The following is a 17,693-nucleotide window of genomic DNA, read 5'->3' on the forward strand; positions in this document are numbered from 1 at the left end:
GGAGTCTTCCAGACTCGGATGCCTATGCATTACGCGGTGACTCACTGAGGCGATCTTTTGTAGACGCGCAGCGCCGTAGTTCCTGTAGCGATGTTTTCTACATGCTTTTGAGAAAGTGAGGAGAAGAGATAGATGCTGGTAAGAATAAAGATTGGGGAAAAGGGGCAGAAATTACGTTAATAAAGTGATAAAAGGAGGAAGAGGAAAACATGATAATGAAGAAGACGAAGACAAAGAAAAGTAGAAGAAATATTGGAAGTAAAGGGAAACAGACCAAAGGAAAGGAAAAGAGGTGGAAAAAGGGAATCACAAAGGAAAGGAGAGAGAGATAATATGAAGAAAGACGTAGAGAAAATGGTGATGACGCTGATACAATAATCATAATGATTACAGCAATATGAATAATCGTATATATGAAAAGATCGACGAGTGTAGTGAGAAGTGAGCGAGAAAGTGATAAATTCTTGATCAATAAATTCACCAAAGACCCGGCCTTCCCGCTGCAAGGTCCCACCCACTGCAAACCACTTGGGGTCTTTTCAAAATCCCCCAGCCAGAGGGTGTGCCCTCGCCACACTCCATTACCTGCCATCACGCATCACGGCCTCCATGCCAGGCCAATAACCATGAGTTCTTAGTGGCGGTGCCTCGAGTGGCTGGCATGATGGCTCAGGGGGTCGACCTTGGCAAGGTGTTGTGCTGGGGTGGTAGTAGTTCGAGGGGTCTCGCTGCTATCATGAGTTCCAGTATGACCCTTAACGTTGCTGGAGGGATAACTCTGTCTCGGGTCTTGACTGTGGTGAGGATGTGGGGGTCTTGCTGAGGTCGAGCTGGGTTGATGATGTGGGGGTCTAGATGCAAGGTCCAGGGGTCTTGCTGAGGTGTTGCTAGGATGATGATGGTTCAGGGGTCTTGCTGAGGTGTTGCTGTGGTGATGGTCCAGTGGTCTTGCTGAGGTGTTGCTGTGGTGATGGTCCAGTGGTCTTGCTGAGGTGTTGCTGTGGTGATGGTCCAGGGGTCTTGCTGAGGTGTTGCTAGGATGATGATGGTTCAGGGGTCTTGCTGAGGTGTTGCTGTGGTGATGTTCCAGTGGTCTTGCTGGGGTGTTGCTTGGATGATGGTCCAGGGGTCTTGCTGAGGTGTTGCTGTGGTGATGGTCCAGGGGTCTTGCTGAGGTGTTGCTGTGGTGATGGTCCAGGGGTCTTGCTGAGGTGTTGCTGTGGTGATGGTCCAGTGGTCTTGCTGAGGTGTTGCTGTGGTGATGGTCCAGGGGTCTTGCTGAGGTGTTGCTAGGATGATGATGGTTCAGGGGTCTTGCTGAGGTGTTGCTGTGGTGATGTTCCAGTGGTCTTGCTGGGGTGTTGCTTGCCAAGATGATGGTCCAGGGGTCTTGCTGAGGTGTTGCTGTGGTGATGGTCCAGGGGTCTTGCTGAGGTGTTGCTGTGGTGATGGTCCAGGGGTCTTGCTGAGGTGTTGCTGTGGTGATGGTCCAGTGGTCTTGCTGGGGTGTTGCTGGGGTGATGATGGTCCAGGGGTCTTGCTGAGGTGTTGCTGGGGTGATGGTCCAGTGGTCTTGAAGAGGTGTTGCTATGGCGATGGTCCAGGGGTCTTGCTGAGGTGTTGCTGGGGTGATGATGGTCCAGGGGTCTTGCTGAAGTGTTGCTATGGCGATGGTCTAGATTATTGTTAAGATGACGGTCTATGTATGGACAATGAAGTCGGGTACCTGGGTGTTTTATCCCCACGTTTGGACTTTAAATATATGATATACAGCATTCTTAATGTCACTAACTAAACGTACAAGATAATGTGGCTTTCATGCACCGAAAATGATTCCTGTACATAACTGTTGTATGAAATACTGTCTTTTGTTCCACGTAAAATGGACATCAGAGTCTACCATTACATAACATATACGCATTTGATCTCGTACTTTACATTACTAGTTTATATGATAATTCCTCTTCCTCCAGCTATACACATTATGATGATACGTCATCGTCCATGTTCAGTCTACCACGATAGATTGATGGTTCTCTCTTTATTTCCCAGGTGGCGGTAGTCAGGTGATGTGAAGGAACCCACACCCACCCCTCAAGCAAGACCCCTCCTCAGCCAGTCTGCCCTCCTCCTCCCTGCTGGGCCATGTCTTCCCCTGCTGGCCCGTGTGGCGCCACCTGTCTCTGACCCTCCTCACCAGCGAACACTGACGGTCGGGCGACGCTGCCTCACGAATCCTCTCATTATGGGGCGCCTGCCAGTGTGGCTCGGCTCACTCCTGCTGCTCCTCATGGCTCGGGCCGGTCAGTCCAACACGCTACGCTCAGTGTATGCTTCAGGCGTAAGGTCGATTATCTACTCTTTATCTATCTATTATCGACTCTACCCTCATTTCCAGGGAGCTGATCAAATGCGTCAGTAAGCCTCTCATGTATATCCTCTGACCATTAGGAAGTGTGTGGGTGAAATTAGAATAGGAATTCCGTATTTATAAACTTACGCTTATCTCAATTGGCGTTATACTTGCTTTCATAACAGAGTATATCTGATAGATCATCATTAGGATCTGTTATATCAGGCAAGGAATAGAAACAATTTCTACCCGTACGCCCGGGAACACAAGGATGTGTTTCTCGTAACGTAGATTTGATTCACATTTTCATTAATCTCTCTCACCATTTTCTTCATATTCTAGTTTTAGGTAATCAAGTCATTCTACGCTTTTCTCTGTTAAAGATTTTATTCTCGTATTAGGATAAGGTTTCTAGTACAGTTACTATCTAATGAATATCACCGACACAAAAATTATGTGAAGGAGTGTAATAGTTACCCTTGTATGAAATCCACATGACATTTTCTATATAAGAAAACGTCTTGCGGATCATGTACAAGGGTAACTACAATATTCCTTCAATTAAAGCTTGGTGTTACTATACATTGCCTGTTTGGGTTTACACCGCAAGTGAAAACAATACATTTCCCAGCTACTGGAAGTAGTGCAACCCTGGACTACACCAGTTTACTAACGCTTAGCACTCTGGGTGTAGACTCACCAAGGGGTGGGAACCCGTCGCAGTCACCAGCAGGAGGAACAGTGGTGGGCCCGGAGGTACTCGCTGCCCAAACTCTTCACTTCTCCCAGCTGCCCCGCCCGGAGAAGCTCTCACAGCCCTCCAACCCCGAGACAGACTCCCAGCTCGACGCTGTAACACGGGTAAGACGCCTCACTCACCTGCTCCTCAGATACGTACGTGCTAATGGATATCATTTTCATGTGTATACGAAAATTTGCACACTGTTGCAGATCCTTCTTCAGGTGTCGTTGAGCAGGAAGATCCTGAGCAACAGGTGGTGATTCCCCTCCTCATCACCACACCAGTCAGCGAGGTTTCCTATGCATGGTATGGAGTGTGCCACAACTTCGGCAGACTGCCGAAGACTAGCATCTACTACGGGACGAGATCGTCACCGTGTGCCAGTTTTCTAGGGATTCAGAGATAGAGGAAGAGAATCTAATATCTCTTCTTCATAAAGATATTAGGCCTATAACTGACGATCGTGGATACTATATATTAGGTTAACGCGTTAGAAAATGTCAAAAGACAATATTTTTAAGATTGATGTATAAGTGAAATGACCAGGTTGACAAGTGTTTGTCAGTGAAGTGTTCATGATTTTGTTTTCTTCACTTAGACAAGGTTGCCTTCAGCACACACATAAGTTTACCGTCTTCACACAGACAGATGTACGTATTTTCCTAACACAGACAGATGTACAAACCTTCGTAACAAAGACAGATGTACGTACCTTCCTAACACGGACAGATGGACATACCTTCTTCACACAGAAAGACGTACGTACCTTCCTAACACAGACAGATATACGTACCTTTTCAACACAGACAGATGTACGTACCTTGCTAACACAGACAGATGTATGTACCTCTCTAACACAGACAGATGTACGTGTCTTCACACAGACAGATATACATACCTTCCTAACACAGACAGATGTACGAACCTTCCTAACACAGACACATGTACGTACCTTTTCAACACAGACAGATGTACGAACCTTCCTAACACAGACACATGTACGTACCTTTTCAACACAGACAGATGTACGTACCTTCCTAACACAGACAGATGTACGTACCTTCCTAACACAGACAGATGTACGTACCTTCCTAACACAGACAAATGTGTCTTCTTCACACAGACAGACATACGTACCTTCCTAACAAAGACAGATGTACGAACCGTCTTAACACAGACAGATGTACGTACCTCACTCTATTCTGAAATAGTAAGTTATAGATAGATAGATAGGTAGGGAGGTCAACAGATAGACATATAATTTTTGTTTCATATTTGTTCGCGTTTCCCGCGTTAGTAAGGTTGCCCCAGGAAACAGACGAAGAAAAAAGCTTCATTCGCTCACATCCATTGTTTAGCTGTCACGTGCAGTGCACTGATAACACAGCTCCCTCTCCACAGCCAGGCCCCACAGATCTTTACGTGTTATCTCATGACAGCGTCATACGCCCTGGTTGAACCCATTGGCAGCACGTCGACCCCTGTATACCACAACTCTCCAATACACTCTGTCCCCGGCTTGTGTAGAGCGGTAGCCGCTAGCCATAGATGGGGCACTGCTCACTACATAGCTTTGGCAAATTGTAAACCTTTATGCACGCGAGGTACAGTCAGCAGCGCCTCCGCCACTACATCTCCCAGCGTACTGTTGTCATAATCCCAGCTTACTGCCTCAGTGCGCTTGTGACTGATCAAGTGCTACAGACGTGGATCGAGTTGCTGCAAAAACGCAAGCGCTCGCCCTCTAGAGATCCTGGTGTGGCTGACGATGCTAACAGTAGCACTGTAGCGGAAATGTTTGATAGAAAAGCCACCGTCAATATAGCAACGAATGGGAGTTGGAGTTTATTGTTGTGAATAAAGACGAAAAGCCACTGCGTCTATTGTGTGGCAAGACTGTTTAACGAAGAGGCGGATGTTCAACGAAGAGAAGGCGAATGTTCAACAAAGAGGTGGCGAATGTTCAACAAAGAGATGGCGGATGTTCAACGAAGTGATGGCAGATGTTAACGAAGTGAAGGCGGATGTTTAACGAAGAGATGGTGGACGTTCAACGAAGGTATAGCGGACGTTCAACGAAGAGAAGGCAGATGTTCAACGAAGAGAACGCGGGTATTCAACGAAGAGATGGCGGATGTTCAACGAAGAGATGGCGAATGTTCAACGAAGAGATGGCGGGTGTTCAACGAAGAGAAAAAAGCGGATGTTCAACGAAGAGATGGCGGACTACCTTAAGGGAAACATTTTCAAAATTTGTATCGGGGAGTCTGATGTGAAAATTTTCTCTCGGCGGTCACAATCGAGTGAAGGAAGTAGTTCGTGTGAAGTCAGGTCTGAGCACGAAGCTGCAACATTTGAAACGGTTTCTTTCGTCCTTTGAGCTGGTGTCTTTGGCTGCCTACGGAGTAACGCGGTTACTTGAACGAATAACGACACATCATTTCCAGACGGATAATTAGTGAAAGAAATGCTGTGTACGTGTATGGCAAACTTTGTGAACAAACTATGGAGGAAATGCAGAGAATTGACATCATGCAGAGAGATCGAAATGTATAGGTTATTCAGCAGACTATCGCTCCTCCGTGTGTACAGTTGAGTAACTCTATTTTGTTTCCAGTGGCATTGGATTGAGTGCACTGGTAATTGGGACACTTCGCTGCTTGTACTCTGGATTCGTCTTGTAACAAAAGACTTGGAGATCCATGGTGAAATGGTGACTCCGAACTCATACTGTTGACCCATTCTTGAAGGCTACAGACGGGTTGTGGAAGAATTTGGATTGGATTTTTAAAGAAATTAGTTTCGCCAACGACGAATGATCTACCTGTGATGTGTGTGTGTGTGGACTTGAAAAATGGATTTACCAGTCTGCTGAAGCAGCGTATGACAACGAGTGGCCATCCTATGAAGGATTGCCTTCATGTTGCTGTCATTTTACACCAAGGAAATCTTTGTGTGAGAATGAACAGCGGAAGATTCACTGACAGAGGTGATGAAAACTGTTGTTAGAATCATCAATTGTATTGATGGCAGAGCTATCAGCCATCGCCAGTTTGTCGAGATGTTAACAGAAACAGATTGTACCGAATTTCTTTTTTTTCCTTACGAAAGTAAGATGCTTAAAGCTATGGAGATGTTGTGACACGTTTCCCTGAGTAATTATTCCCTGCACATAGGTAATATTTTTTCTAGCATATGAAGGAATGTTGCTAACTAACTCTGCTACTGGTTATGAAGAGACATGGTAGTCCGAGTTGTATTGTCTGCTGGTTGAAATGAACATACCACTTCAAGGAAAGGGACACTTGATTGGCGACTGAACGCAACAATATCGGTGAGAATTTAGGTCAACATTATTTGTGTCACCCGCGGAAAACCAGGATTTCGCAGACTTTGAAAGTTCAATATGAATAGGTATGTCAAGAGTGGTCATGTTGACAAGCAATGCTAAGGTCAGTTCTGGGAGATTGTTTAACGTAAATCTAACAATCACTCCTTGGATTCTCAAAGCTTCAGTACTGCATTTCAATTCATGAAAGATTCTTTTCCACTTTGACTTCTATAATCCCTCCCCCTCCCAAAAAAAAACATGAATTTACTAACCTGTTTCATATAGACAAACACAATTTTAAGCTGGAGGTCCTTTTCTGCTTGAGAGCAAGTGAATTCAGGGACTGGGATCTGTTTTTAAGCATTGGACTCGTCTTTTTTGGGCAAGAGAAATTGGTTCTTTTGCATTCAGGTATTACAAGGTTGTTTTTTGATGTTCGGCTCAACTTGGCCGCGCGAATCCATTTTCTATCTTATGTGTTACATGGAGACGAAATATTGATCTATGTATTAGATGTCATTTTGGAGATGTAGTGTGCAGTCATCCCAATATTGTTGCCTGATTTCATGACGTAGGTAGAAGAAAAAAGATCACAAAGTGTCAAACTGAAACATAGATCAGCAAGTGATTAATAGTTTCCTTTCTTTGCCAATGATTAATGTTTGTATAGGTTGGTTTTTACCGATGATGTTCTCGCAAGATAAGAGAGGATCCCTTTATTACTGTTTGATTCACATGATTTTTTTTTTCATGTATTGTGGTGCATTTTACGATGATGAACTTGTCTCCTTATTTTCACACATGTTTTGTGATGTAGCCAGTCTAACCTGCTAATTATAAAATCCTATTGAATGTGATATAAATCACAATTTTCCACAATTCAATGCCTGAGCGAAAACTGCTTTGGATAATCAACAGTTGCTTCCATCAGTATTTCCCTCACGTTGCTAACTGGACGTTCTCGTTGCAGCATCAGCGACAGATCCGCTTCAAAAGCTCCTACCAGGAGCTTCCAGCAGGGCTGAGATCTACCCTCGTGGACGCTGGTAGGCGAAAGGAATTCTCCTACTTCATCCAGGTCGATGTTGACGACCCGCCTGCCAGCACCGCCCTAACCAAGCTTCCCAAGGGAGCTCGAACGTACTTCCCTCCTCAGCTGTCGGAGCCTCTGGTTACCTCCCTGCAGGAGGAGGATTCCGACGACGACGACGCCACGACGGAGCAGCTGTTCCTCGTTGGCAGTTCTTCGAGTTATTTACAGGCCCTTAGCCAAGAGGCAGCCAGGGCGCGTGAAAAGGCATTACTGGTGTCGAAGACGGACATCTCGCCACATCTAGAGGACCTGGCACGAAACGGCGTTCATCTTGATGCTGTGGACGACAATGCTCTCGTGACCTCACCATCGACATCTACATTACTGACCTACTCTCACGCAGAGGCGTCACTCTCCATGACTGAGAATCCCATTGTTATACAGAAAGGCATTTTGGAATCTTCCAGTTACACATCTTACTCACCCGGTGATTCCCAGACCTCGCAGAATACTTCGGCTACGCAGGATTACACACCCTCCTCCACCTCTACCAGCTCATCTTCCCTTCGTTCGACTCCATCTTCTTCCCCTCGAATTCCTTATGCGTCTCCTTCACCAGCGAAATCTATATCTAGCTACTCTCTCACCCCTTCGTCGAAACCTCCTCCTCCGTCATCAGCTCCTCGGTCCTTTTCCAGCTTCTCTACAGCGCCGTCTGCAACAGTAAAGTCGCCACCGGTGTCTCCAGCCTCTAACTCAGTTTCCAGCTACTCTTTCATCGCATCTTCCCCGTCAGTAATGCCTCGCAAGCCATCAGCTTCTCCCCCTTTTTCTAGTTATTCTTCTACGACATCATCTTCTCTATCATCAACATCCAAATCTCTTACAAATCTTTCTCTTGTAACATCCGATTCTTCATCCTTTGGAAAATCTGCTGGTTCTTTAGCTCCTGCTGTATCATCCACAAGCAAGAGTTTTACCGCCTCTCCTCCCTTGCCAGGGTCTAGAATCCATTCGTCTCAATCTTCAGCAACGTCGTCCTTCTCTTCATCAACGTCCAAGTCTTTTACTACCTACTCTTTCACTTCGCCTCCGCCATCCATATCGTTCTCTTCTGTTTCCAAAAATCGCTCACCTTTACGACCTGGGAAGGACTCTCAGACCCATCTGGCAAAGCGTCCACTTTCTTGGTCTCCTCATTCAGGCACTTCGTCTTCATCTAAGATGCATCCAGGGTTACCATTAACCCAGAGATCACAGAAGTCCTTCTTCCAGGCCACTCGACCTCCTACTGCTTCAGCGGTTTTGCCGAGGCATTCATCCACTACACGTAACAGAGTCTCCTTTGAGGCCAAACATCTACAGATTCTCTCACCTCCAGAGATTTCAGAAAAATCCCCAGCATCAGCTGAGCCTCTCACTAACTCTCACACTCTCACTAAACACCGCTCTCGTCCGGCTCACACCCCGTCGTCCAGAAATATAGTCACACAGTCAAAGCCCAGACCGAGGGGCAAGTCGCTTTCCAGCCGTCCAACCAACAACAGATTTCGGGGCATCACATCTTCCAGGAGAGGTGGTCAGGGTCGTGGTAAGAGTGGCGGACGACGCACCTCAGTGTCCAAGACTCCAGGCTCAGACGGTAAGACTGTAGATAGTTCCGACGACCCGTACGTGGGTTCGATACCCGGTCGTAGTGGAGTCGACTACCCGACCCTCTTGACCATACCTAAGACTGGGTTTGACTGTTCCAGTAAGCCCACCGGAGGTTATTACGCCGATGTGGAGACCAACTGTCAGGTAAGGTGGTGATGGTGAAGTGATGGTGTTGGTGAAATGGTGGTGGTGGAGAAGCGGTTCATAAAGGTTAGTTTGAGGTGGTGGGTTATGAAGTGGAAGGTCATGTGCTTTGTGGATTGCTTGGGTGGCGGGTTTGATGGGTATATATTGTTTTGGTGAGGTGAGGGACTGTGAGGTTTTGAGGATGTAGGTTGGTAAGATGAGTTGGTGTTGGGTTGATGATATTTTCGAAGGCTGGTGATTCAAGAGGCATACAGAACAGCAGCATAGCCCTGGGACTTTTTGGAACTGTGTGTGAGAGTAACGAGAGACAAAAGAAGAAAAACATCCAGTAAAATTATGTTTACGGATGTGTAAATAAATATGTCGTGGCCTTGAAGGAAAAGTATGTGTGAAGCCTTTTTTTTATTGAAACATACATTGATAGTTTTACTTTCAGATACTTTTATTAGTAAATTACCACGAGTTGATATTCTTGTTGAAAAATAAAGCCTCGTTCGAAGTAAGACTTTCGCCAATTTTGTATCAATTGCTAAGTGGAACCAAACTGATCTTGCTTTAAGCAGCTGCTCAGACCAAGACTGTCAAGTAATGTGATCATTTTGAATACTACTGTCGTATCAATGGTTCATTTTGTTCTTTTTTTCTGAGACAAGGAAGTTTAAGTCATCGTGTGACTCCCGCAGTACTCTCTCCATCCTGTTACGGGTCGTAAATGCAATACGCAAGGTGGGAACGCACCAGTGGATTATACGGTGTGGAGGTAATTTCTTTAGACCTGAAATCGAAATGACCTGCCTTTGAAGTTTAGAATTTTGCTCGCCTCATCTTCTACTTCTGAGCACTGCTTACTGGTTGTGTCATCGAAGATTATCATATTCATTTTTTCTTCGATCACGTTTTTAAGATGTCTAAGATTTATGAGTTAGTATTTGTACTCATATCTTCACTTATGAACCTAGATCATCAGTTTTGTCGTATGTCAGTATGCACTTGGAGACGTTCATTGTCTGTTGTGGCTTTATTTCCCACTTTAATTTCGTCTGTGACTTATATTTTACAGTTTAGTCTTTTATGAACGTCATTATGGATCTATTACAAACAGAAATGATCCCAAAACTGATCCCCTGTGGCACGCCACTTGTTACGTCCAACCGCTGCTCTTCGTCTACGGCCAGTCAACCAGTTTTCTAACCGTCGAAGTACATCCCCATCCATATATATATATATATATATATATATATATATATATATATATATATATATACACCGTGTGGCTTAACATTTGCTGGTAATATTCGACGAGGGACTTGATCGAATGTTTCTGAAAAGTTGAATAAATGATATCGACTGGGAATCGGTCGTTTTATGGTTATCATATAAAAACTGACAATTTCGTCTGACGTGATAGTTTCCGTAAGTTATTGACGAGATCCTCTCTTCTGTAGCCGGAATTGGATCTGATATATCCAAGAATGAGTGGGTTTCCTAACGACACCATCAAGTAAGTTTAGATAGATTCTACGTTCAGAGTCGCTGGCAAGGAAATCTTTCCACTTTGATCGTCGTATGTTGTCATCTCCCGTTGTGGTCGAGTCGTGGCCTTTACGAAATTTATTTAATTGGTCACAGTGTCTTTTGTCCACTTCTGGTTTACATGATAGGTGCTTGTAACTTAATTCTTCAGTTATTCTCTTACGAATTTTATCTTTCGTTTCCACAAATATTGGGTCTGTATCACTAATAGCCCATAGATCTTTCAGTATAAGATGAAGATAAAGCTTTAATTAACTAAGAACAAGACACCACTATATTTTTTTCTATATATATATATATATATATATGTATATATATATATATATATATATATATATATATATATATGTATATATATATATATATATATATATATATATATATATATATATATATATATATATATATATATATATATATTACTATTAAAGAGTGTGCATGTTACTGCCCGTTTGGCGAGGAAACATCTGTTTTTAACATCTAAACCAAGATCCAGTGATACCAAATTATATTAGGACTTTCGTCTTATGTAATTGTCTTTATCGGTGAGAAACTGTTTCGTGAATCGAGGACATTTGCATAAAGCTTTATGATCCATCGGTGAGACCCGTAGGATGTGGGTGGGTGAGATGAGTGGTGTCGTGGGTCGCTGAGCTGGTCCTCGAGGAAGGTATTTAGAGTCTGGTGACTGACGCCCTGGGTTGGTGAAGTGCCGTGCTGGTGAGACAATAGGGGGTTATCGAGGTGCTTAAGCATGTGAGAGGGGGGTTGTGGGTTGTGAAAGTTCTGGTCTGATCACTGAAAGGAGATGTAGCTCTGTAGGAATGGATAATGAATCTCTATAATCAGCATATAACAACTGATTATAGGTGCTGGAAATGAGATGTTTGAGGACAATGTGTGGTGTGAGGTGGTTTGATCGAGTAAGTAACGTAAGGGTAAGAGAGATGTGTGGAAATAAAAAGAGCGTGGTTGAGAGAGCAGAAGAGGGTGTTTTGAAATGGTTTGGGCACATGGAGAGAATGAGTGAGGAGAGATTGACCAAGAGGATATATGTGTCGGAGGTGGAGGGAACGAGGAGAAGAGGGAGACCAAATTGGAGGTGGAAAGATGGAGTGAAAAAGATTTTGTGTGATCGGGGCCTGAACATGCAGGAGGGTGAAAGGAGGGCAAGAAATAGAGTGAATTGGAGTCATGTGGTATACAGGGGTTGACGTGCTGTCAGTGGATTGAAGCAAGGCATGTGAAGCGTCTGGGGTAAACCATGGAAAGCTGTGTAGGTATGTATATTTGCGTGTGTGGACGTGTGTATGTACATGTGTATGGGGGGGGGCCATTTCTTTCGTCTGTTTCCTTGCGCTACCTCGCAAACGCGGGAGACAGCGACAAAGTATAAAAAAAAAAAAAAAAAAAACAACAGTGTAGAGCATACAGCATGCATGCCAAAGATGATATTGTATTCTTGTATCAGCAAAGCAAGTGAAATTAATCATTATAATATCTGAATGCTTTGGTTGAAGGAGGACATGGAGTAATCCTTAAATTCATTGCATCATATAATCCTCAAAATTTAAACGCGAATTGTGGTAGTAGTTATGATAATGTTAGTAGTTATGGGAATGGTGGTAGTCACAGAGATGGTGGTAGTTATGGTGTGTTAGTAGTAATGAGAGTGGTAGGTAGGTATGTATGGTGATGTTGGTAGTTATATAGTGATGGTAGTTATGGTGATGTTGTTATGATGGTGGGGGTAATTATAGTGATGGTGGTAGTTATGATGGTAAGGTAATCATGGTGATGGTGGTAATTATGGTGATGATGCACCATCCGGGTAATATTACTCATGGTAGTGATGTTGGCTACACATCCAATCTTGTAGAGGTACAGTGATGGTCGTGGATGTTTTGAAAGTTGATGGTGAAGATGGTCATCACAGTCAACATGACGTTGATCATTAAGATGGTGAATATAGTGTGTGGTTAAGATCACCTGATCAATGAACGATTAATGATAATGATGCAGTCAATAGGATGGATCTAAAGTGGTGGAAATGATGGTGGTAGTTAGACTAATTTAGCGAATGTGATAGAAAATTGAGAATGTTTTATGTAAACGAAGAGGAAATAGAAGTCAATTATTCAATCATAAAGGTAATGATAACTTTTTTCTCTCATTATGCATAATCAATCTTTAATACAATAATGTAATAATGTGAGAGTTTGAAAACGTCTCTTATAATATCTTACGTTTAGGAACAGGTTAGGTTCTGGTGCTAGGTCCCAGAACTTAAGTACTGGTGCTAGGGTCTGGTGTTAGATCCTGGTGCTAGGGTCTGGTGTTAGATCCTGGTGCTAGGTCTGGTACAGTGTCCTAGCACTTGGTCGTCCTGCTAGGTCCTGGCCCTAGGTTGTGGTACCAGGTCTTGGCTTAAGATCCTGGTAGTATATTCTGGTTACTAGGCACTGGTACTAGGTCGTGGTACTTGGCTATATACACCAATACCCTTGTCACCAGGAGTGTATGCCTCATGTATACATATGGTTGTAGCAGGTGTGTGTGTGTGTGAGAGAGAGAAAAACAGGTGTTAACACAGATGTGTCTGGTCGCAGGTGTTCCACATGTGTTGGTCTGGCCGGAGCGCAGCCTTCCTTTGCCCCGTGGGTACGGTGTTCAGCCAGCGGCTCCTGGTATGTGACTGGTGGTACAATGTGGATTGCTCCGCCACACACGCCTTCCTCCATGCCAACGACGGGATCTGGCAACCCACAAGCCACCTAAACCGCCTGTAAGGGAGCCACCTGCAGCCCGGGACCACAACACCTCCATCACAACACGCGCGCCCCTCCAGACGACGTGAACCACCTGTGGCGGAGCCAGCTGGAGAGAAGGACCATCTCCAACACTCCTGAGGGTATTCGTTACCATCTGTAGAGGAGCCACCTGCAGCCCAGGATCATCTGTTAGCGCGTCCCAGGCTACTAGAACAGCCTGTAGAAGGACCAGCTGCAGACCAACTGTTGGCTGTAGATGGACCAACTGTTGACTGTAGATGGACCAACTGTTGACTGGGGATGGACCAACTCATACACCTACGTTTGTTCTAGCCATCTGAAGAGTGAGTGGCCATCTGTAGACCACGACCATATCTGGCACGTCCTCACCAACCATCTGGAGAGGGACAGGCTGGCTACACCCTCCCTAGGAACCAGACCCTGCCTTTTCTTTGCCCACTCCAGACATCTGTGCCGAACGATCATGTGTGCGTGTGGACTCCCTCGGACGCACCCTTTTACGTCACCTGGAGAGCGATCAGCTGCTGAGCAAGACGCCCTGGACACCGTGGAAGGATTAGCTGAGAACAGACGCTCCCTTTACGTCACCCAGAGAGCGACCAGCTGCTGAGCAAGACGCGCTGGTCACCGTAGAAGGATTAGCTGAGAACAGACGCTCCCTTTACGTCACCTAGAGAGCGATCAGCTGCTGAGCAAGACGCCCTGGTCACCATAAAAGGATTAGCTGAGAACCTGAACTGATGAAAGTCTAGCCCTCGACCAATGCAAGACGTATGCTAGAAGTCAGCTAGAAACCTGCATGACTTTTGATAGTTGTGTATCATGCACAGCTGTCATCCATGACCCGCTCGTGGATCACGTACAGCTGATAACTGCAACCGGCCTGCACAGATGTACAGGTGCAGAGAACATGAACAGCTGTAAACCACGGTCTGTTGTATAGATCTGGTTCATCATGTCTTGGATGTGGCTAGGACCATCAGCTACCTACCCCAGGAGGTCACGGGGAATGGTGATTGGACGTTTATCATCCAGCATGTGGACCAATCCGCAGGAGATGTTACATACGAGATGCAGCTGGAAGTGTTACCTAACCAGCTCAGATGGCTACAGGCAGCTGGTGATTGGAGGAGGACAACAACAGCCACGGAGGGTCGGTCAGATGGTGCAGGACGCGGCTGCTGGAGCTGTCAGTCGACCCCGGATGACACACGCCTTTGTGAGGGACGACGGCTGTTTTCCAGGGTCACCCAACCGCACACAGGTCTTCCAGGGTCACCCAACCGCACACAGGTCTTCCAGGGTCATCCAGCCGCACACAGGTCTTCCAGGGTCACCCAGCCACACACAGGTCTTCCAGGGTCACCCAGCCACACACAGGTCTTCCAGGGTCACCCAGCCACACACAGGTCTTCCAGGGTCACCCAGCCACACACAGGTCTTCCAGGGTCACCCAGCCACACACAGGTCTTCCAGGGTCACCCAGCCACATACAGGTCTTCCAGGGTCATCCAGCCGCACACAGGTCTTCCAGGGTCATCCAGCCGCACACAGGTCTTCCAGGGTCACCCAGCCACACACACAAGCCCACGAAGAGGAAGACCCAGAAGATGGATAGATTAGTACACATGGCCTCTCTCCGCGGCAGGGGAACACATGGAGTAGATGTATGGTGCGTGAATAACATTTCTAGATATACTAAACTGAAAAGATAATGTAAACAGCACCGAAGGCATTAATCTCCGAAAGGGAACGTTTGAAAAATGTTAAAAGACGAAGAGAAATTTCAGTGAATCGCTTGTGAAGAAGAAAAAAAGACTTAGCTTTGGACGGGATGCTAAAATTTCTCATTAAACATTAACGCTCACAGTGAAATCTGACCTTAAACGTAGTGATTCATGTTTCTGAAAGTATTTCTTTGTTCAGAAAAACAAAATCTGGAAAGTGTCTTGCGGGAGTGTTGCAAACGAGTGTCAAAATGAGGGAGACATATAAAAGTGCTTCTTTTTGTGGCTTTTCACGACGACCCTCCCACTTCAGCCCTGCCCTATCCCTGTAGCCCTGGCCTTCACCCCTGGCGTCTCTTGCTGACGTACATAGAGTGAAGACAAGCGACCATCTCCGCCACGTCTGTAGGAACAGGCCAAGCATCGCCAACCACTGGTGACGTCAATGGATCTGATCATTTATATTTTTCAGGAACTTCAGGGAATTAATCGTCCCTGACATTTCATAGCTTCGCTGGGAGTGAATGTTATACATACATATGTTTATTGGCTGTGACTCGGTGTCATTTATATCCATCATTTCATGAGATGATACAATAAACGTCACTTTTATAATCCCAGTTACACTCGCCCATCCCAAAATAAAAGCGAATATAATTCTGCTTTTTTGCTATTTATGTTGAGGCACAAATCATTTCTCATCAGCCTCCATCATCAATGTTACAGGTATAGCATTTTATATCTGCAGCTCTTCCCACAGTCATGTATATACAGGGCTTGGTCAATAGAATTCTCTGATAAACTGGGCCTTAGTGAAGAGAGGTCCACCAGGAATCTAGGGTGAACATATTTACAACATAGTGGGATATGCCCTCCCTTCCCCCACTGGACGTGTCAGAATTTAAAGGCTGTAAAATATGTCATTTACACAACGAGGCAAACAAGAGCATATGAGACCTGGCTCCTCACAGTGTTTGTTCATCAAAATCCCACAATAGATAAAGTTATCCACCTGTTTATTAGTACGATATACGAAATGTAGATATATATAAAAAGCATTTCACTTAGCGAGTCCGGTGTTGTTATATTTGTTGTGATGGCTGAGCACAACCGTGTGATGGCCACTTGGGCATGGCTCTCTACATGTCTGCTACATTCACTGGATTTCTCTTCTCTGTTGTGAAGCGCTGTTATGACACGTGTGTGAAGCCCAAGGTTTTCTATTAGGTTCTTTTACTGGGATGTTATCCTGTCTTTTTGTTGATTTCGGATCAGATTATGAAGATAAATGGTAAATTATGTATTAGGAAATGTTAGATTATCAAATTGTGGAAGGCTGTCCACGTTGACCATTCTGGATGGATAACAAATTGATATCAGTTTATTTGGATCTTACAGATTTTGTATGTTATTGATTATCAGGTTATCACTGATTATTACCCAGCAAGTTTTCTTTTCCCTTTTTTTTGTCATGTATATATTGATCTCTGACGACGATAGACCCTGGTAACCTGTCTCCTTCGGTGTGTGTACTACATCTCCAGTGATGTGAACAAGACTTTTCAGTTTGAGAAAAGAGTCAGAATGAGAATCATAGGAAACAAGGCTTGAGATTGTGTAGTCAGCTGATCCCCATAGAATATTTCTCGACTTGTATATACTGTAATGCGAATAAAAGAGATAATCTATATGGTTTTTTTAAATTACTGAGACTTACCTACAAGTAACTTGATCAGTTATACCAATCATATATATATATATATATATATATATATATATATATATATATATATATATATATCCCTGGGGATAGGGGAGAAAGAATACTTCCCACGTATTCCCTGCGTGTCGTAGAAGGCGACTAAAAGGGGAGGAAGCGGGGGGCTGGAAATCCTCCCCTCTCTTTTTTTTTTTTTTTTAATTTTCCAAAAGAAAGAACGGAGAAGGGGGCCAGGTGAGGATATTTCCTCAAAGGCTCAGTCCTCTGTTCTTAACGCTACCTTGCTAACGCGGGAAATAGCGAATAGTATGAAAGAAAGATATATAAAGACAGGATAATGTCCATGTTAAGACCTACATTATGAGTTAGTGTAGAAAACATATAGTCTAATGAAGTCTAAAAAAAAGAAAAAGTGTTACTGTATCAATATATACCATAAAAGCCCAACATGAACAATACACAAAGGATTAAGGGAAAGCCAGACAAAATTACTAACAACTAGCAATCCAACCTCACCTACGAAGACATCGTAACCTAACCTAAACATTCAACTGAGGTAATACTTCTTCGTCAAGGAGGAGATCTTACGATACAGAATCAAACACCTGAACATTACGACATACTAGAGGGCTGAATAGCCTTTAAAGAAGCTCCAGTGC

The 17,693-nt window shown here is 44.5% G+C and overlaps 1 protein-coding gene across 4 annotated transcripts in view; it reads left to right on the forward strand.

Annotated features, from left to right (window-relative positions):
• LOC139759031 (uncharacterized) overlaps window positions 1-17,004 on the forward strand; it is a 139,482-nt gene extending 122,478 nt beyond the window's left edge. For 2 of the 4 annotated variants that reach the window (XM_071680935.1, XM_071680934.1), the window contains exons 3-6: window positions 2,053-2,303; window positions 3,048-3,214; window positions 7,397-9,259; window positions 13,405-17,004. In XM_071680935.1, coding sequence (XP_071537036.1) covers window positions 2,246-2,303; window positions 3,048-3,214; window positions 7,397-9,259; window positions 13,405-13,584 — 2,268 coding nt within the window. In that variant the 5' untranslated portion in view covers window positions 2,053-2,245 and the 3' untranslated portion in view covers window positions 13,585-17,004. The remainder of the gene's footprint in view (window positions 1-2,052; window positions 2,304-3,047; window positions 3,215-7,396; window positions 9,260-13,404) is intronic. The other 2 variants (XR_011714977.1, XR_011714978.1) reach the window with 2 other exon arrangements.
• Window positions 17,005-17,693: the final 689 nt, after the last annotated feature.

The sequence above is a fragment of the Panulirus ornatus genome, chromosome 32 (genome assembly GCF_036320965.1).
Source record: "Panulirus ornatus isolate Po-2019 chromosome 32, ASM3632096v1, whole genome shotgun sequence".
Taxonomy (NCBI): domain Eukaryota; kingdom Metazoa; phylum Arthropoda; class Malacostraca; order Decapoda; family Palinuridae; genus Panulirus; species Panulirus ornatus.